At 33.8% G+C, this 22,741-nt stretch overlaps 1 protein-coding gene across 1 annotated transcript in view; it reads left to right on the top strand.

Annotated features, from left to right (window-relative positions):
* The first annotated feature begins 679 nt into the window (after positions 1–679).
* Positions 680–22,741, top strand: part of LOC118622356 (tigger transposable element-derived protein 1-like) — a 28,999-nt gene continuing 6,937 nt past the window's right edge. The window contains exon 1 of the mRNA XM_036249788.1: positions 680–707. Within this exon, the coding sequence (XP_036105681.1) occupies positions 680–707 (28 nt within the window). The remainder of the gene's footprint in view (positions 708–22,741) is intronic.

Below are 22,741 nucleotides of genomic sequence, written 5' to 3'. Positions count from 1 at the left end.
CCTACAATCATAAAAAATATAACTTTATTCCAACTACATATGAAACATTTACACAAATAGACCTATAAAGAGTTTCAAAATAACTGATACATTAAAAATATATTTATACAATATTCTTTTATTATAATAAAATAAAACTAGAAATTAACACAAACTTAAAGTATTTTATTTTAAAATTAATACCTTGGGTAAAAATATATCTAAAATAATTTTAAAAATTTTCTGGGATATAGTTACAATTTAAAAACATAATATATCCAAATATTTTATATAGCTAAATCAGCTTTAGACACAAATTCATAATACTGAGAATCTTATGAGATTTAAGAAACTGAAGTAAAAACATTTATAAAGATCTAATTAAAATTATTTAAATATTTTCTCTACTTCTTGAGAGGTAAACTATATTTACATGATCATTTCTACTTTGAGGTTTGTGTTCTATTTGTTGTTGTTTTTTTCCCTACTGTATTAGTTTTCTATTGATGCTATAACAAATTAACACATAGTTAGTGACTTGAAACAACACAAATTAGTTTAAAATTATGGAGATCAGAAGTCCAAATTGGGTCTGCTGGGCTAACATTAGTGTTGATAGGGTTGTCTTTTATCTGGAGGTCTAGAAGACAATTCAATTCCTTTCCTGTTCCATCTTCTAGAGGCCACCCGAGTTCCTTAAATGGAAAAACCCTTTATTCGTCTTCCAGGTAAGTAGCATAGCTTCTTCAAAAATCTCAGATTTGGAACTCTGGTTCCATTACAACATTTCCTTCTTCAACTCTGATTTTTCTACCTGTCTCTTTTATTTATAAACACATTTGTAATTATATTAGTCCTCCTCAGATACCCACTACAATCTCGTCTCAAGATCCTTAACTTAATCACACCCGCAACGATTCGTCATGTAAGATAGTATAGTTAGAGGTTCTGCGGAGCAAAGATGTGTACCTTTGGGGAGCCATTATTCCACCTACCATATCTACCTAAAATCTTTGTCCCTTTTTAAAACCTTTTTATGATTTAGTTTGCATATTAATTATTTTTTAATCAGTAATTTGTCTTGTTTTTTTGTTTGTTTGTTTAATTTATCCTCACCTGAGGACATTTTTTTTTTTTTTTTTTTCATTTATCTTCAGATAGAGTGGGAAGGAGAGAGGGAGGAAGAGAGAGAAAGAAACATCTATGCGAGAGATACATTGACTGGCTGCCACCCACAGGACCCCAAGCAGGGCCAGGGAGAAACTGCAACCTAGGTACATAACCTATGGACACCAAACCTGGGTCTCCCTGGTCCGAGGGCCGGCACTCTAACCGTTGAGCCAAACCGGCCAGGGTAACTATGTCTTGTTTTAATGGACCACTTAGATCTCTGTTTTATAAACAATTTATGGTACTACATTCTCCTCCATTATACTACTTAACATAATTACTAAAAACAAATAATTGTATGTTAATTTTTTGTTCTTGTTTTTCCCAATAGATCTTAAGACCTATGAGGGCTAGAACAAATCTGTCTTGCTCACTGCAGTGCTCCGAATGCCTTGCACAGTGTGTTAAAGATACTAGATACTTAGCCAATAAATGATGAATGGATGGAATAATAAAACTGCACTAACGACCTACTGATACTTTAATTAGAATCAAATTATTTTAACATTTTCAGAAATACACATTTGTAAATGATCAGTGCTACTTCAGAAAATAAAATATTTTGAGTCATATAAACCTATGTCCAAAACCGCTTACTATGTCAGTTACTGTCTATACCATCTTATACAAGTTATGTAATGTTATCAGTAAAAAGGGGATAGGAGTTAGTCAAAGATTATTTTGATAATTGAATATATAAAGCAGCTACAGGTGTTCCTGCCACATTTGAGTACTTAATAAATAATATTTTTTAAAAATTATTTTGAGTTTATCTGGTACAAATTGGTTTAGAATGACTAATATGCATTTGGGGTCTTCATAAATATTTTCATTGCTGAGTTTGAAATCTTCAGAATTTCAAAGTTGTATTCAGGTATTGTGTATTTCAGTGCATAACTAGCTAAAAACAAGAATTTCCTATAGTAAATTTTAGTTTATTCCAGGGCTGAACCAGTTGTAAAAGAATCGTTCTGTAACAGGTGAAGTTTATATATATTTTTATTAGGAAAGAGATTAAGAAATAAAATCCCCCAAATCTCATATTAATATATTTGAATTTCTACAATCTTGTATTAATCATGGATTTTATAAATTCTATGGGTATTAACAAGATTGGCTCAATTATTATTTAGTTATATGTGTTCTTCAGTAAATAAGCATGGGCAATATGCAGATAAAAAAACGTGTCTAATTAAACTATGAACCAAAAATATCTAAATCTTGGTAGCTACTTAATAGATGCTTATAAATTAAATATACAACTGAATATTTTATATCACAGCTACTGTAATTTTATATCTGAGAGTCAGGGCAGATTTTACATTTTCAAAAATGGGGAGAAGAAGCTCACTCTCACCCAATACTTATTATTGTGGATAACTTTGAGACCAACAGAAAATGGTTCACATTGCTGTGATATTAAACAAACTAACAAAAGCTATGCAAAACTAAATACAGAAAAAAGAAACTCTATTTTAGATGCTAAAACTGCAGTGCGTTTACAAAACACATGCACAATTTTTAATGAAGCCCCAGATTTATACATATCCTTAATATTTCTTCAAAAAATTATTTTCAGGTCTTTTCCAACAACAAGAACAACAAAAAAGGAATTTTTCATCTACAAAAAATTGGAGCACTATTTCTTCTATTTGAATCAATGACCTTTTGTAGATAAGGTGTTCTTATTGATAACAGAATGTCACAGGCGCATGATTATGTCTGTCAATTATAAACTTTATGAAACATGCTACTAAGTATATTCTTTTGATAACTGTGTTTGCATCATTTGATTAAAAATTAGGGCACATATTTATAGTATGTAATGTTGTGTGTTGGAAATAAAGTTCTAAATGTAGAAAATATAATAAAAATTAAAACAAGAAGAGAAATAACAACATTTAGATCCTTAGATAATTCATCTTAGGTTATTTGTGTGTGTGCTAGGGAAAATTCAAATACATCTATTTATACAATATTATAATTTGAATATAAATCACAACAAAAATAAAATTTAGTTTAAGTAATCTATATATGTTAACACCTTATCTATAATCTTTAAATTCTTAAACTATAAAAGAGGGCCACTTAAGTACACTTTGCAGATAAAATAAAATGAATAAATCAGGTAATATTTATTTTGAGATTTATTTTTTAGGGTTTTTTAAATTAAACAATTATTAAAGAAAGTTAACTTCCTATCCATTTCTATATAAACACACAGCTCCTCCTAGAGCATATTTGTTTTTCAAGTTTCAGGTAATATTTTTCTTGTAATCCTCCAATAAGAGGTTTCTTTGAAATGGCATTGAAATAATAGTTTCCTGTGGTTGGTTGTGTAGGAGATCACTGAAGTATGTATTCATTTTAACTCATTTATTTTGTAGTTTTAGATAAAATGTTATACACATAGCATATGCACTTCGTAAACACATGTATTTAGGATTAATAGTTAATATAGCTTGAAGCAAAAATTTTATGAAAATACTTTCAAAGTATTGCTGCTGAACATTTTAATACACATCTAAAATAAGTTAAACATTATCCCAAGAGTGTGCCCTCAATTAAAGCTTATAAAAAAAAAGACAGAGATAACATAAGTTATAAATCAGTATTGCACAAAGCATGGTATTATAATGTCATGGTTCTACGAACAATAAAGCTTTAAATTTCCCTACGGGCTATTTTTGCTGTTTGGATATGTTGTTCAAGTTATGCATTGTCTAAAGGGATATATTGGCTATAAACAATGCTTTCTAATCAAATTGATGTTCTGTACCACAAGTTAGAATTTGATTACTGAAAATGTGTATATAATGCAAAGCTAATTATAAAACCACAAAATTGAAATGTACTTTTTTTCACAGATTTAAATTATTTCCACCAAGGGAAAAGACTTTTTAATATGTAGAGAATTAACATGATATTTCTATAAGTAGCAAAATGGCTTAAGCCAAATAACACTTTCAAATTCTTTTCTTAAAATAATTCTATGTGGCTTTAGAGAAATTTGAAAATAGTTGTTAGAATCACACTCTACATAATGCTTATTTCTAAATGAAAATGTGTATTGCTTTACTTAAAAAACATGTTTATGTATAGAGATGGAGTATTTCTAATTGGTGATCCTATAATTAGCCATCTAATTTTGGCTACTCCTGAGCAATATTAAAATGAAAATTTCATTTGCCATTTCATTTGCAAGGGAATTTCCCAGCCATGGTAAATGACTGCCACGGAACCACAGATTGGGTTGAAAACAAATGTCATTACATGTTTTGGTGACAGCCAGAATGTCTTTAACATATTATAGAGAAATCACTGTATGGTCTCTTGTTTTTTAAGGTATTTGCCTTAATAGTCTGTCCATAACAATTCTTTATAATTGCTCTTCTTTACTAAAGAACTCATGGCTTATTTTTAAGGGCAATCTTAACATCTTTATGACAAGGATTTTATAATCTAATATAAATGTTTACCCACATGTCTGAGATGTTGAAGTCCATTTTATAAGGAACACAACTATGTTTTATAAGTGTTACAATGTAGAGTAACTATCTTTTTTTTAATCCTCACCCGAGGACATTTTCCCATTTTTTGTTCAGATAGAGTGGGAGGGAGAGAGAGGAAGAGGGAGAGAGAGAAACATCGACGTGAAAGGGACACATTGAGTGGCTGCCACCTGCACGACCAACCAGGGCCAGAGACAAACTGCAGCCAAGGTACGTGCCCCTAGCGGGAACTGAACCAGGGTCTCTCTGGACCCCAGGCCGATACTCTAACCGCTGAGCCAAACCAGCCAGTGCTAAAGTAACTATCTTAATACATTGATAGAACAAATACTTTTGGTATCACCCACATTTGAGTTTGACTGATAGTTTTAACTCTGTAACTATGACCTTATTTGTACTCCATTATTTAATAACATATCAACACCCTTTCTTAAGATTATTTGTTATAGTTCGAACCGAAAAATGGCGGCGGAGTGAACGGAGCTACACAGACCGTCTCCCAGAACCAAACTGGAATTACAACTATAACACAGACAAATCGACGGGAAAAACCAACAGAAAAGCAGCTTGCGAGGACCAGACAACGAGGGACACTGACTCCATCCCGGTAGGCTTGCGAAGGCGCGAGACGGGGCTGGGAGCGCACAGTCGGCAGCTCGGCAGCGGCCTCAGCTGTAAGCGGCGCCCGCGGGTCACACTCCCAGGCGGCCCCACAGCGCAGCCGGGACAGAGGCTGAAACAGCCACAGCCACTCACCTTGGGCTCCGGCAGAGGGAGGGCAGACTGGACTGGAACTGTGTCGGGACACTCGGGGTTTGGAGGGCTCTCGGAGCTTTGGCTGAGTGCAGCCACTCAGGACGGTGGCCACATTGCTTCTTCCCAGGGCTCTGAGAGAGGCAGCAGCCCCTCCCTCGGAGATCCAACCCCACCCTGTGGGCCATTGAAGTGTTAATTGAGGCTCACTAAGGACCAGCATCTGCCCCACCCTCGTGAAAGCCCCTTGGCTGAGCACCAGAGGGAGTTTTTCAATCAACTGACAACCCAAAACTCATCAATTAACCTAGACTGCTAGCTTCCAGGCAAAAAGCTAGAGGATAACAGTACGTTTCCTGGGCTGGCAACTTTAACCAGGAAAGTAAGACTTGACAGTGGTGTTCAACGCGGGTCCTCCCTCGCTCATCTAAACACAGGAGAGGGAGCCACAAACAGCAGAACACCAACACCCACAGGGAGAACTTGACAGGCTCCAAAGCCCAGAGTGATAGCTAAAATGGTGAAACACAGAAACAGAAGCCAAATGAAAGAGCAAACCACCTCCACCGAAGATGAGATCAATGTGGAGCAATTAGGCATGTTAACAGAGCTAGAATTCAGAGCCATGATCTTGAGGAAGCTGAACAGCATGAGTAAGGACATAGAGACACTGAAAATAAGCCAAATGGAAATTAAAAACCAACAAGAAGAGATAAAAAATGACATATCCGAAATGAAAAACACATTGGAAGGTTTAAAAAGCAGAGTAGGGGAAGCTGAGGACCGGATCAGCGAATTAGAAGACAGGGTAGAAAAAATCAACCAATCAGAAAAACAAAAGGAAAAAACTATTAAAAAACAGGAAGACAGCTTAAGAGAACTATGGGACAACTGGAAACGTAATAATATTCGCATCATAGGAGTCCCCGAAGAAGAAGAAAAGGAGCAAGGGATAGAGAATATATTCAAAAAAATAGTGAGAGAAAACTTCCCTAATTTGGTGAAGGAAGAAGGCATTCAAGTTCAAGAAGCACAGAGAGTCCCAAGTAAGAAGAACCCAAACAGGCCCACACCAAGACACATAGTAATTAAAATGCCACAAATTAAAGACAAAGAGAGAATCCTAAAAGCAGCAAGAGATAAGCAACAGGTTACCTACAAAGGGAACCCCATAAGGCTCTCAGCTGACTTCTCACAAGAAACACTACAGGCCAGAAGGGAATGGCATGAAGTAATCAAAGTCATGAAAAACAAGAATCTGAATCCAAGACTACTCTACCCAGCAAGGCTATCATTCAAAATAGAAGATCAAATAAAGAGCTTCCCAGACAAAAAAAAGCTAAGGGAATACATTAGCACCAAACCAGCACTGCAAGAAATGTTAAAAGGACTGCTGTAATTAGCAGTAGAAATGGGAACAAAAATAGAACCACACTAAACAAAAATGGCAATAAATAAGTACATATCAATAATCACCTTAAACGTAAATGGACTGAATGCTCCCATAAAGAGACACAGAGTAGCTGATTGGATAAGAAAGCATGACTCATCTATATGTTGTTTACAAGAGACCCATCTCTCAACAAAAGACTCACATAGGTTGAAAGTGAAGGGATGGAAAAAAATTTTCCAAGCAAATGGAAAGCAAAAAAAAGCTGGGGTAGCAATTCTCATATCTGATAAAATAGATTTCAAAATGAAGACCATAACTAGAGACAAAGACGGCCACTACATAATATTGAAAGGATCTATCCAACAGGAAGATATAACCTTGATAAACATATATGCACCCAATATAGGAGCACCAAAATATATTAAAAATCTTCTGGAGGACTTCCAAGGAGAAATCGACAACAATACAATCATAGCTGGGGACTTCAACACCCCGTTGACAGCACTGGATAGATCCTCTAGGCAAAAAATTAGCAAGGAAACAGAGACTCTAAATGAAGCACTAGACCAAATGGATTTAATAGATATCTACAGAGAATTACACCCCAAAACTACAGAATACACATTCTTCTCAAGTGCACATGGGACATTCTCAAAGATAGACCACATGATAGGACACAAACTAAATCTCTACAAGTTCAAGAAGATTGAAATCATATCAAGCATCTTCTCAGATCACAATGGCATGAAACTAGAAATCAACTGCAACAAGAACATGCAAAGACATTTCAACACATGGAGGCTAAATAGCATGTTATTAAACAATGAATGGGTCACCGAGGAGATCAAGGAAGAAATCAAAAACTTCCTGGAAACCAATGAAAATGAACACACAACAACACAAAATCTATGGGATGCAGCGAAAGCAGTTCTGAGAGGGAAGTTCATAGCACTACAGGCCTACCTCAAAAAACAAGAAAAATTTCTAATTGACTGTCTAACCTCACAACTTAAAGAATTAGAAAGCAAACAAAAAGAAAACCCCAGAGCAAGTAGAAGGAAGGAAATAGTAAAGATCAGAGCAGAAATAAATGACATAGAGACCAAAAAAACAATTCAAAGGATCAATGAAACAAAGAGCTGGTTTTTCGAAAAGATAAATAAGATTGATGGACCCTTAGCTAGACTCACCAAGAAACAAAGAGAGAGAACCCAAATACACAAAATCAGAAATGAAAGAGGAGAAGTAACAACCAACACCACGGAAATACAAAAGATCGTTAACAACTACTATGAACAACTATATGGCAACAAATTCGACAATCTCAGCGAAATGGACAAATTTCTAGAAACACACAGTCTCCCAAAACTATTCCTGGAAGAGATAGAAAACTTGAACAGACCAATAACAACTAAGGAAATTGAAGAGGTAATCAAGACTCTCCCAGCAAACAAAAGCCCAGGCCCAGATGGTTTCACGGGGGAGTTTTACCGAACATTCAAAAAAGAACTAACACCCATTCTCCTCAAACTATTTCAAAAAATTCAAGAAGAAGGAAGACTTCCAAACACGTTCTATGAGGCCAGCATAATTCTAATTCCAAAACCAGAAAAAGACACTACGAAGAAAGAAAACTACAGGCCAATATCCCTGATGAACATAGATGCCAAAATCCTGAACAAAATACTAGCAAATCGGATCCAGAAATACATCAAAAAAATTATTCACCATGACCAAGTGGGATTCATTCCAGGGATGCAAGGCTGGTACAATATTCGCAAATCAATAAACGTGATACACCACATAAACAAAATGAAGAATAAAAAACACATGATCATATCAATAGATGCTGAAAAAGCATTCGACAAAATCCAGCATCCATTTCTGATAAAAACGCTCAGCAATGTAGGAATAGAGGGATCATATCTCGACATAATAAAGGCCATATATGAAAGACCTACAGCCAACATCATACTCAATGGACAGAAACTAAAAACATTTCCATTAAGAACAGGAACAAGACAGGGATGTCCACTTTCGCCACTCTTGTTTAACATTGTACTGGAAGTCTTAGCCACAGCAATCAGACATGAAGAAAAAATAAAAGGGATCCAAATTGGAAAGGAGGAAGTGAAACTGTCATTATTTGCAGATGACATGATATTGTACATAGAAAACCCTAAAGACTCCATCAAAAATCTATTAGACTTAATAAATGAATTTGGCAAAGTAGCAGGATACAAAATTAACGTCAAGAAATCGACGGCATTCTTGTACATCAATGATGAACTCACAGAAAGAGAAACTGAAAAAACAATCCCATTTACCATCGCTCCAAAAAAATTACGATACCTAGGAATAAACTTAACCAAAGAAGTAAAGGACCTATTTGCAGAAAACTACAGGTCATTGAAAAAAGAAATAGAGGAAGATATAAAAAAGTGGAAGAACATACCCTGTTCATGGATTGGAAGAATTAACATAATTAAAATGTCCATACTACCCAAAGCAATCTATAGATTCAATGCAATCCCCATCAAAATACCAACGACATATTTCATAGAACTAGAACAAATACTTCAAAAGTTCATATGGAACCAAAAAAGACCCCGAATAGCCACAGCAATCTTGAAAAAGAAGAACAAAGTTGGAGGGATCACATTACCAGATATCAGGTTATACTACAAAGCGACTGTAACCAAAACAGCCTGGTACTGGCACAAGAACAGGCATATAGACCAGTGGAACAGAACTGAAAACCCAGAAATGGACCCAAGGCAATACGCTCAATTAATATTTGACAAAGGTGGCAAGAGCATACAGTGGAGTAAAGACAGCCTCTTTAATAAATGGTGTTGGGAAAATTGGACAGCTACATGCAAAAAAATGAAACTCGACCATCAACTTACACCATACACAAAAATAAACTCAAAATGGATAAAAGACTTAAATGTGACCCGTGAATCCATAAAAATTCTAGAAGAAAATGTAGGCAACAAAATTTCGGACATCATACGGAGCAGAATTTTCACTGATACATCACCTAAGGCAACAGAAATAAAGGAGAAAATGAACACATGGGACTACATCAAACTAAAAAGCTTCTGCACAGCAAAAGAAACGATCATCAAAATGGAAAGGCAACCCACTGTATGGGAGAACATCATTGCCAATGATGTATCAGATAAGGGGTTAATTTCCAATATATACAGAGAGCTCACACAACTCCACAAAAGGAAGACAAAGAACCCAATTAAAAAATGGGCAGAGGAGCTGAATAGACACCTCTCCAAACAGGACATACAAATGGCCAAGAGACATATGAAGAAATGCTCAACATCACTAATCATCCGAGAGATGCAAATTAAAACAACAATGAGGTATCACCTCACACCTGTCAGAATGGCCGCCATCAACAAATCATCAAACAACAAGTGTTGGCGAGGGTGTGGAGAAAAGGGAACTCTAATACACTGCTGGTGGGAATGCAGACTGGTGCAGCCGCTATGGAAAACAATATGGTGCTACCTCAAAAAATTAAAAATTGAACTTCCATTTGACCCAGTGATCCCACTGCTGGGAATATACCCTAAGAAGCCTGAAACACCAATCAGGAAGAATATATGTACCCCCATGTTCATAGCAGCACTATTTACAATAGCTAAGATCTGGAAACAGCCCAAGTGTCCACCAGTAGACGAATGGATCAAAAAGTTGTGGTACATATACACAATGGAGTACTATGCAGCGGTAAGAAAGAAAGATCTCTTATCCTTTGAGACGACATGGAGGGACCTGGAAAGTATTATCCTAAGTGAAAGAAGCCAAGCAGAAAAAGACAAATACCACATGATCTCACTTATATACGGAATATAATGAACATAACAGTCTGAGGAATACAGTAGACCCAGACACATGGAAGTAGGGCACAGACTGACATCCCTCAGAAGAGGGGATGGGGGGTGGGGGGGTGGGAAGAGATAAACCACAGAACTTATATGCATGTATGCATGACCAATGGACATGGACAACTAAGCCGGGGACAGGGTGGAGGGGGTGGGGTGGGGGGTGCCAATGGGGTAAAAAGGTAAAATATCTGTAACAAAAAAATAAATAAAAATTCATAAAAAAAAAAAAAAAAAAAAAAAAAAAAAATAAAATAAAATAAAATTCTCACCCAAAAAAAAAAAAAAAAAAAAAAAAGATTATTTGTTATATGCAAAATAGCCAGCTCAGTGTCTAATACAGTGTGTTGTTCAATACATATAATTTTAGTATTTGAGAATAAGAAAAAGTATAAAGATTCATCAGATGAAATAAGATCTGAGATCTGAGGGGTAAATGGAAAATTTTATCATAAAGTTGAATGAAAGCAAAGAAAAACTACATGAAGCAGAAGAGAAACAAGCAATTCCATTCTGTTAGCACATAAAGAAGAAGTACAACATATCATAAAATGAAAATACTAGAAACTTTCATAGTTGCCATGTCATAAAGAGCCCACATAAAAAAATAGAGATCTCACATATCAACCTGCATTTAATATGTGACTATGAGAATAATTTCATCTGGATATGGTTAAAAAAATTTTTCTGCAGGTGGAGGGCAGGAGTGGATATGGTTCAATTTTGATAGAATTTCTTTGTAGGTCCATTCTTTGATTACTTGATCCACTTATTTATCCTAATTTATTCATTGTGAAAATGGATTTCACAAACCAAAGATGTCAACTAAAAACAAGTTAGAATGCCACTGTGATAGTATAGCTGAGAGGTTTTGAGGGATTCAACTCACTGAAGATAGGGTATTTCCATGAAATATTTAGAGGGTATTAGTGACTGAAGAATTGCAATAAATAATAACCCTGTGTTTTTCCTCAAGCATTCATTTCTTCACTTAATAATACCCATTAAACTCTTACTATGTGAAAAACCCATTTTGAAACAATTTATCTATAACAAGACATAGTTCTTACTTTCAAAGATCTGACTCTTTAACAAAGTAGTGGGGGGAAGATCAAACAAAAAATGCTTTATACATTTTATAACATAAAAATGAATAAAGATGAAGGGCATCTATATTTTATATAGGATGGTTACGAAAATTTTATCAGAGAAGATAGCAATTAATCATAGATATAAAAGAGTTGAAAGAAAAAGCCATACAATATCAATAAGAGTGTTGTTGACCAACAAGGACAATACATGTGAATCAGTGTTGTAACCCAGGAGATCGACCACACTCAGACTCAATTTTTCAGTTTTTGGGGATGCTTTATTACCTGCGCAGGGACTGAAGCCAACCTACACAGAGGAGAACTGCAGCCCCGAGCTCAGGGGGAGGGTTGCTTATATAGGGCAGGGGTCATTCAAGAGTTTAGCAGAGCAAGCAAGCTGCTTGTACAGAAGCAGAGGCAGTTAGCGATAAGCAGGAGGGAACAGAGGTGGGAGGGAGCTGAGGCGAAAGGGAACTGGGTGAACTGGGTCAGCATACATCTATCCTGCTATTCATTCCATTATCCAAGTTTTAAAAACTAACAAATTTGAGACGGACTTCAGCGTAGATTGCAATACACACATGTTTAACAGTTACAGTTTTATGGGGTAAAGGGAGCTTCAGTTTCTCCCTATCAGTTTCTTTACAGAGCATGCAGGACACTCTGGCCTTGGGGCCGTTTCTGTCCTCCCTTTTCCTGAAGGATGTTGCTTTTCAAATTCCCAGTGAAGGTCAAACTCTGGTTAATTTTTATGGAGCTAAAGCCCTCTATAACATTCCCCATTGTTCATCTTGCTGTCTCTGAGGTTGTTAATTAGGGCAGCTCAAAGACAAGTTGGATTCTAAGGACAGTGAGCTACAACATCAGTACCAAATACATTTGAAAAAACAAACCAGCAGTTAGACTGTTATGGATACAAGTAAATTAATGTGGGATAGAGATGAAACAAAAGGTAAAAGAAAAAGTAAGGAGTAAAATAATGTAAAGATCGATATACCATGGTGAGGACATTCATTTTGATATAGACTGAGATTTCATACTTTTTAAATTTTTATTATTATTTTTTAAATCCTCACCTGAGGGTATTTTTTTCATTTATTTTCAGACACAGTGGGAGGGGGAGAGAAACGTCAGTTGGTTGCCTCCCACACGACCCTGACCAAGGCTAGGGACCCAACTGCAACCAAAGTCCATGTCTTTGATCTGATTAGAACCTGTGACTCTTTGGTCTGATGGCTAACATTCTAATGACTGAGCCAAACTGGCCAAGGCTACATACTTAAAAAAAAATTGTTTATTGAATTTATTGGGTGACACTGGTTAATAAAATTATATACATTTCAGGTGTATAATTCTACATTATATCATCTATAAATTGCATAGTGTGTTCACCACCCCAAGTCAAGTCTCCTTATGTCAGTATTTTCCCTCCTTTTAACCTCTTGTATAACCCCTAACCCTCTTTCCCTCTGGTAATCACCATACTGTTGTCTGTGCCTATGAGGTTTTTCTTTTTGCTTAACTCATTCATCTTTTTCACCCAGCTCCCTAATTCTCCTGACTCTGACTGCTGTCAGCCTGTTTTCTGTATCTGTGAGTCTGTTTCTATTGAGATTACATAGTGTTGAAGGGCTTTAAGGGTATAAATTGCTTTGATTTTCATTTAAAAGGAGGCAGGGATGGGAGTAGGGATATAAATTAGTAGTTTGTTAAAATGGTCAAAGGAAGGAAGGTCAGTGGCTTTGGGTAGAGTGTAGCAATATAGGTAGTGACAGTTGTTAGAGTTTACATATATTTAAAAGAAATCTTCTATGGGACTTGATAGATTGCTGAGATTGGTAATGGATGGGAGGGGAAAATAAAATCAAGAATAAATGCGTGTCCTAAGCAACTGGAGTAATGGAGATTCATTTAATTAAATTAGGAAATTTTGAAGAAGAAAATGTTTATGTTTTGGAAGGAATTTTTTAAATTGCTTTTGGGCACATTACGGTTGTGTACAACATCATAGCAGTGTACCACATCATTTCCCTTTTGCCTACTTACGTGGTCTGAATATGATATATATGTTAATCATATAATAGAAAAGTTTTACCTAAAAATATTTCATCTTTGTGGTCAGTGTGCAAACAGATGTCAGGCATGATTTCATTATAGTACTCAAAAAATTAAGATATTCATTCAAACTAAAATTGTTAGAATTTTCTGAATTTGCTTTTTCTGAATGTGACAAAACTTTTAACTCTACTGAAGATGGCTGAGATATGTAGAGAGAGTTGTCAACACATATTTTGAATGTTAAAGTGTAACTGAAATGACTTACAATCAGCAGTACAGAGGAGTGAACCTACAACGATGCCTGTGTCTTTTATAGTTTTTTTTCCTTAAGGATTCTGGCAATATCTGTGCACATATGTAAATTAGTACAGAAAATATCTGAGGGAAATCCCAATTTAAACAGTTGTCCTTATCTATGTGATTTTTAAAAAAATCCTCACCTGAGGATATTTTTTCATTTATCTTCGGATAGAGTGGAAGGGAGGGAGAGAGAGAGACATACATTGAGTGGCTGCCTCCCGCACGACCCCGACCAGGGCCAGGAACTAATTGCACCCCAGGTACATGCCTTTGGTCAGAATCAAACCCAGAACTCATTGGTCCACGGGCTGATGCTCTACTGCTGAGCCTAACCAGCCAGGGCTTATCTATCTGATTTTTACTTCTATAAACATGATTGTGACTGTGTGTATTTTTATTTTCAGGAATTTGAAAAGTGTTACAGAGGTAATAAATGTCTGCCTATGTCCAAGGGCCTTTGTGTCACTGGTAGTAAGCAAGATATTTCAAATAGACCACGGTGCTTTCAAAGAGTTCGCTTTTTACTGATTTGGTCCAACACGCTTTATTCTCTGAAATTATAAAAGCAGTGTGACTCCTGTGGTACTCATTATCAGTGATCTGTTCTTTTGCATTTAAGAAATCCACAAAGGCAAAATATCTACCGCCTATAGAAAGATCGTTAAACTACTGACCACAACATAGGCACATGGCTCCAAAGGGGGAACTGGCTGCACATTTTGGAACAGGGTCAAAAGCTGCTTCCTGAGACATTTGATTCTGAGCAGTGTAGCTTGGCTAAAAGATATTTGGAAGAGGCTAAAACTGAAGTCAATGACCTAACATTTTAATGGCAAGAAGAGAAAAGATCTGCCATAAAACTGCAATTCCAACAAAATAAAAACTATTGCAAATGAAAGCATATGTTAATTCACATAGTGAAGACTTAATTTTTTTTTTTTTTTTTTGGCCTACTAGAAGGACAAAGGGAAGTGAGGAATTTGGCTAAATCTTTAAAATAATTGTTTTGATTAGATTTGGTCTTTACTTTTTACCGAAAGCAATGAAAATATTTTTCGAGATTCTGTGTGTATTATTGTCTTTATCACCCTCCCTACCTCTAAATATAAAATATATTCTATTTCAATAGGCATCCTTTAAAGTTTGATGAAGCATCAGTTAGATTTGGATTTTCAACTAAAATCTTTATGTCTTCATGACTTGAAAACAGTCAAAAAGCAAAACAAACATATCTCACCTAAAGCCCTCATTTTGGAGACTATATAGAGTAAATGACCTAGGAAAATATAACATGTAAGAAAATCATACAGAAATAAAACTTTTTAACAAAAACATTCTATGAAACATTGATCTAACTGTTCAGATTTCAAACATCTACTTATATTTTTACCCAGATAATTTTTAAACTTATGTTTCATTCAAAAGAAACATACATGTAATCATTCTCCAAATACAGAATAAAAAAATAACAGGAATAACTCTATTACTGAACTGCGGATATGTCCAATTATTATTGTGCAAAAACTAGTTTCAAAATGTAGGCTTTAAGGTACAATGTAGATAACAAATGCCAATACGTTTATTCTCTCATACCGAAATCGGACCTGGTCAATATTTTCAATGACATGAAAAAATTTAGTTAAAGTTCCTGATAAAATCTGCATTCTAAGTCTGATTCCAATTCAGCTTTTATGAGTTTGGCATTAAAATATAAGTATGGATGTAGCCCAAAAGAGTGTTGTACTATTGTTTCTTGGGCATAGGCCCCTAAGAATAGTATGCAGATGAAGTATATTTAATTAACAAGGTATCTCTATATTCTAGACCGTGATGTCATCAAAGTGGTCTGAAATATCACCTTACATTCTATGAAAACCCATTTTGTTCCAGAGCTGAATATTAATGTTATTCTTTTTGTGACCTAAATGAAGAACATTCTCTGTATTACTCTGTTCCTCTCTACTTTTCTTCTGGAGCTTATGGATATTTTTAGTTTTTATCAAGACATAAGATTGAACACACAGATTTGGCAACATTAAATACAAAACTACATAAGCTACTAGTATATTGAATAGACTCATCAAGTTAAGAGCTATAATAACCCCATTCCATTTACAATGAAGATAAAGATAATAACTATGGAGTCAGATGAGGACTGGCTCATTCTTTTTTTGGAAAGGACAATGGGGGATAATGTATTCGTATATTGGTGTATGCCAAAAATGATTACGTTTAAGGATTTTGCACGTTCTTGAAAAGAATGTATTTTACTATTGTTGAGTACAATGTTAAAATTTTTTTGATAAAATCCAGTTGATTGATGAAGTTCATTTCTTCCATATTTTTACCAATTTTCTGTTTAATAGTTTCATAAATTATCAAAAGAGAAATATTGAAGTTTCTAACTAAAACTGTTGGTTTAGTTGGTCCGAAGGTTGTGGGTTATTGTTAAGCTGATTAACTAAAACTGTTGGTTTGTCTAAATTTCCTTTCAGTTTTGTCAGTTTTCCTTCATGTATTTTGAAGCTTCATTTTTAGACTCATATATATTTAACACTATTGTTTCTTCTTCAATATGCAATGTCCCAACTCTTCCTGGTATTGTCCTTTGCTCTTATTCTACTTTTTCTGATGTTAATATAGCCATTCTAGCTTTGTTTTGAACCAAAACACAACACTGCTTTTTATACAGAAATGTATACTTTATATGTTTGTTTGAGGGAAAAATATGGATGATAAAATACTTTGGTACATCATTAAATATCACCATTTCTCCAATTCCAGATATTAACATAGATCATTTTACTAGAAAATTTGTGCCTTTTATCATGTGTACTGTACAATTTCACAAAGCTAATAATTGTTTCAATAAGTTATAAAATGATATGCTAGTCAAATGCTAAGAGTTCATTTCAAAAGAATCGCCATAATATAATGGCTAACTGATTTACATGGGATAACTTCTACATCACACTATAACTGTATTTTAAATATCATGACTTTAGCCCTGGCCGGTTTGGCTCAGCGGTTAGAGTGTCGGCCTGCGGTCCTGAGAGACCCGGGTTCCGTTCCCGCTAAGGGCATGTACCTCGGTTGCAGTTGGTCCCTGGCCCTGGTCGGTTGTGCGGGTGGCAGACACTCGATGTGTCCCTTTCACATGGATGTTCCTCTCCCCCCCCCACTCTACCTGAACAAAAAAAAAGGAAAAATGTCCTCCGGTGAGAATAAAAAATAAATAAATAAATAAATATCATGACTTTATATTATAGTTTTATAAAAATCTAACATTCCTAAATATTTATGCAAATACTTCCAAGCTTCTTTTCTGAATAATTAAGAAAACTACTCATCACTTTAAAACAACATTTGATTTCAAATAGAACATTAAATAAAAACATATACTAATGCACCTTGGCCTTTTATATATTTGAATTTTATTCCTATAGTAAGAAATAATTCTAACACTTCAGATCACATATTCCCCATAGATACAAATATAAAGCAACAATAAAGATTGTCTTTGTCTTTTTATATTCATTACCCAACCCCAGGTTTATAACCATGCAAACACCACATAGAGAACTAGAACTAAATGCAAAATAATTACATTTCAAATAAAATTCATAAAAATTGGTATCTGAAATTTTCCAGCAATTTTTAAGTTCTAAAAACAATTTACAGTAAAATTCCCAATTATATATATTCAGATTTTAAGTAGAAGTGGCCAGTTACTTATATGTTTTTTTTTTTAAAGTATATTTTAGTTTTGGAAGTTTTTCTATAATTTATAAATTAACTTATGTGCTTATTTTAGATCAAAATAGGGTTTTCTATATAACTAGTAACAAAATCATTTTGAAAGAACATTTAAGTTTTATATTGGCAATATAATTTTAACTAGTTACTTTTGTATTTTGTCATATTTTTATCTGTGTTATATTTCTTTTTATAGAATTATCATATAAATACACTTAATTACAATTAATCTAAATCTTCCCCATTTGATCAAATACATCAGTTTTGAGTATAAGTGAGTTCCCTTGGGGTACACAGTATGATAAGCAGCTCAAATATAGTATCTTAATGAGCAAATTCCCACTGAACTATTTTAGTATAACTACAAATTTGTTCTTGATTAACATCTCTTCCGGATATTAAAACTCTATTACTTTGGAATTTGAAAATGAGTCTGAAATAAAACACCGCAGGCTGTGTTTAGGAGTGTTATTTTTCTGACATCCGAATGATCAGGATGATCTATTAGGATTTTTCTATACTTCTTTTTTAAAATATTGCTTGGGGGCATTGAGATGTCTTTAGATTCATCCTGCTGAGAGCGTAAGCAGCAAGGATTAATATAGGGTATGTTCTTGCATTTATAAGAGCTAAACTAGGTTGTTTAGAATCAGAACACAGCACGTCGGAAGAAACATCTAGCAATGACTTTAACAGATTATCATCCAATTTTAAAAAGGAGAAAGAAAATTCTCCAGCAATTTTATTCATTCAAATGTAATTGCAATGCAATGAGATAGATCCATAAGCAGACTTCACATGAGCAATTATCTAGATTATCTATTTTCAAAAGAACTGTTTGGAATGACAGTGGTTATTTTATTATTTTGTCTCCATAATATAAACATAGTAAATTTTCCTCCATTCAAATGCGATCTTTTGGAGGAACTGCTGTGATGAAAAATGAAACAAAGGGGTTCCTCTTCAGGTTAATTTTCCTTATTCTACTTTTGTAAATGAGAACTACTTAAATGTACCAGAGAATCACAATTACCTGCAGGGTGATTCTAGCTTTAGCTGCCTCAGCAGAAAGAATTGCCTTTTAAAAGCTTGGCCTTTGTTTCCCTGGGGTGAGCTTTACGATTCCCCTTTATAGATGCTTCAGTCTTCAAGTGTGTAAATATGAATTAGTCACTGACCAAAAATTCCCACAGCTAAAATTCTTCTACTTCCTGGTTTTTATATTATCTTAATTAAACCATAATTATCAAAGACAAGTTTATGTTTTTGTTCATCTTTACTTACCTACAAGTTAAGTTTAGTTTGAATTAAAAGATGAGGTTACTAATAATTTATGTTTTCAGAGATTCCCATTTTTTTTATCTTTAAGTGCTGAGTAAATTGAATGTCTTCTAATAGAATATATATAGCTTGGTGACATTAAAGAATAAGACATAGTCATATATATTTATTTATTTCAAAATTTTAAAATCTTTTGGAATGTTTTTGGTATGTAGGTTTAAATGATACAGTTATGAATATCTAGTAATGCTTTTAATTAATATCTCCTAGATATGTTTGTAAGCCTCTCAGTTCTCCACTGTGTTTCTGTTAGTTGCTGAAGTTTATGAAGAGATACCCAAATATTGAACTTACTATTCCTTGATACATTAACGGCGTGGGAAATAAATCTCTACCTAATTTATTTTTAAAGGAATTAAAATATTTAGTGAAATTAATAAAAACCTTAAATAAATTTAAGTAAGCTTTTCTGCTTAATACAAAGAGATGTTGAGGTATTGAGTTTACCTAATGAGTTTAGTCAGAAAAAGTGGAAATTCAGTAGAACCGAAGATATGGAGATAGAGTGCAGACTGACAACCCTCAGAAGAGGGGGTGGAGGGGGAGGGAGGAGATAAACCACAGAACTTGTGTGCAGGTACACATGACCAATGGACATGGACAACAAAGCCAGGGAAGGGGCGGGGGGGATGGGGAGGAGGGTGTCAATGGGGTAAAAAAAAAAAGAAACATCTGTAACAAGAATAAAAATTTTTTAAAAAAGGATTAAAAAAATCTGAAGTAAAGTTGGTTTATCGAAAGTTAGGACATTATGATTTTTTTAAGGACTTCACTTTTTTTTAAACTGTGTTTTAATATTCTCAAAATGATGCACTGAAAATGCCTTAGGGCATTTTAGGGTAGAATTGGGGGCAAGCTGGTGAACATGACACAAAAGGGGAATTTTGGCTTAATATTGAAACTTACTTTAAAACAATTAATAATTTCCCTTCATATGTGGAATGAATAACTATTGGGGACATTATAGAAGGTTTGCAGCTTTGGGAAAAAAATAATAAAATGATATCTGAGGATATTTGAAACTCTAACAATCTATGAGTTTGAAGTGTCCATTCTATATTTTATTAGCCTTAGCACATTTTTTTATTGATTTCATTTTGGTATTAGTTAAAAAAATTAAAGGCAACAAAACCACAAGTATGTATCATTGTTTCATTTAGGAAGAAAATATAGTTTTAATTAGGTCTAATAATTTTTTTTAAAAAGTCAAATGTTTAAAAGAAGTAAACAGCATTTTCCTATGAAAATTATTCATTCAACTCATTGTTGCTTACTAATCAGATAGAGGTCAGTATAGTAAATATTACTTTATGTGGACAACCATCAGCAAATTAAAACAATTATATTAGTATTCCAAATGTTATTATATTTGAATTCTGTTAGAATATTAAATATGTTAAATGTTAAATCTTTTTAAATATGTCAGTTGATCACATTATATTATTAGTGATGGTGATTTATCATATTTCATTATCTGAAAAAATGAAAAATTTGAACTGTTTCTTTTTGGCTATAAAATATATTAAAATGAGTATGAATATAACAGTGTTTTTATCTTTTATTTTCAGGGATGTGTAGAAATGCACCACTTTATACATTTCTGGTGAGAGTTTGTTTCTAGATTTGACTATAGGGCAATATAGTGATAACTATCTTAAAACACTGATACCTTTTGATTCTTGAAACTTTTATTCTCAGGGAATTGATCATGGATGAGCATGTAGAGGTATGTATATTAGTAGCACTGTAGACAGTGTCTACATTAAAATATATATATATATATATATAGTATATAGTATATATATATATAGTATATATATATGTATATAGTATATATATATAGTATATATTAGCCAAGGAACATATATGCATAACCCATAGACACAGACAACTGTGTGGTGATAGCCAGAGGGAAGGTGGGGAAGGGGTGGGGTGGAGGTGGGCTTTAAGGTGGGAGGGAATGAGGACATTTGTAACAATAAAAATAAAGTTAAAAAATAATAATATAGCCCAGTCAGTGTGGCTCAGTGGTTGAGCATCAACCCATGCACCAAAGAGGTCGCTGGTTTGATACCCAGTCAGAGCACATGCCCAGTTTGTGGGCCAAATCCCCAGTGGGGGGCGTGCAGAAGGCGACCAATCAATGTTCTCTCTCACTGATGCTTCTATCTCTCCCCCACTTCCTCTCTCTCTAAAATTAATAAAGAAAAAATAATGATATATGTGAGATACACTACTACTATACTTTACTTCACTGGAGTTAGCATGATAAATAATTACAACCTTATCAACTCATGATGGATTTAAAATATATATTGTCAAATATTTTCAGGTGTTATGTAATCCAGATGCATTGTCAACAATAATATCCGAAATTATATTTCTCTCTATTGACTTCATTCTCTTTCACTGAACCTAAATTTATTAGATTTATTAATAACCAACATTTGACCAAGCCCAATAGACATTTTCTGACCTACATTTACTTGACTTAGCAGCAGGTCTGGCTGTGTTCCACAAGTTCACCTCTCTTGAACTTTCTTTGATTTTGTGCATCTTCAGTCTATGGTTTCTCTCTTGATTTATCTTTGTTTTTATTTGTTTGATTTATTTTTTTTCCTTTTAATCTTCTTTCCTACACTTCAATGTCTAAATGTTTGGGAAACTTCAGGAATGTAACTGGTTTGGGTAAAACTGTAAATTTTGTCCAAATTTTTCACCAGGTTTAGCTTATCCAAACCTATAACATTAAATAGCATCTATATTAATAATTGTCAAAATTTTGTCTGGAGTTCTGAATCCTTTTCTATATTATGAAATTCAAGTTAAAATGTATACACAAAATTAATAAATTAAAGACATATATCAAAACACTCTGTTCCAGGTACTCAGGATATGGCATTAAACAAAACAGCAAATTCATTACCACATTAAGCTTTCATTCTGGTGGAGAAGACATAAAATAGTGAAATAATTACATAAATTTCCAGTTGATGATAAGTGTCAAGGATCAAATTAAAGCTCAAAAATGGATAGAAAGTGTGTAGGTGACATGAATTTAAGAATATTCCAGCTAAGAATTCGAAATACAATTTATGTCTTTTCTTAAAAATATATTAAATCAAATATTTACTTCATGTCTTTAAATATTACTCAGGGACAGTATTTGTTATAATGCATTTGTTGAAAGTTAAAATTATTCTAGAAAACTATACTTATTTAGTAGTTTGTTACCTAAATCTTAATTATATCTAATTACAATTTAATATTTTTATTCTAGATATTAAACTATAGTAATTATCAATCATTAAATTTTCTCAAAAATTATTTGTCAGCATAATAAGAATAACTAAATAGTAAAATTGGTACTATATTCTACACATTGCCCTAAACACTAGATTATACATAATTTTTTAAAAATGTTTTAAACCTTTGCTAAGCTTTTTTCTATATTTGTTATTCAATTGTTTTCTTTCATTATAT

This window comes from Molossus molossus, unplaced genomic scaffold (assembly GCF_014108415.1).
Source record: "Molossus molossus isolate mMolMol1 unplaced genomic scaffold, mMolMol1.p scaffold_m16_p_9, whole genome shotgun sequence".
NCBI classification, from domain to species: domain Eukaryota; kingdom Metazoa; phylum Chordata; class Mammalia; order Chiroptera; family Molossidae; genus Molossus; species Molossus molossus.
Note: the sequence above shows the minus strand (reverse complement) of the source record. Positions and strands in the feature narration are given on the sequence as shown.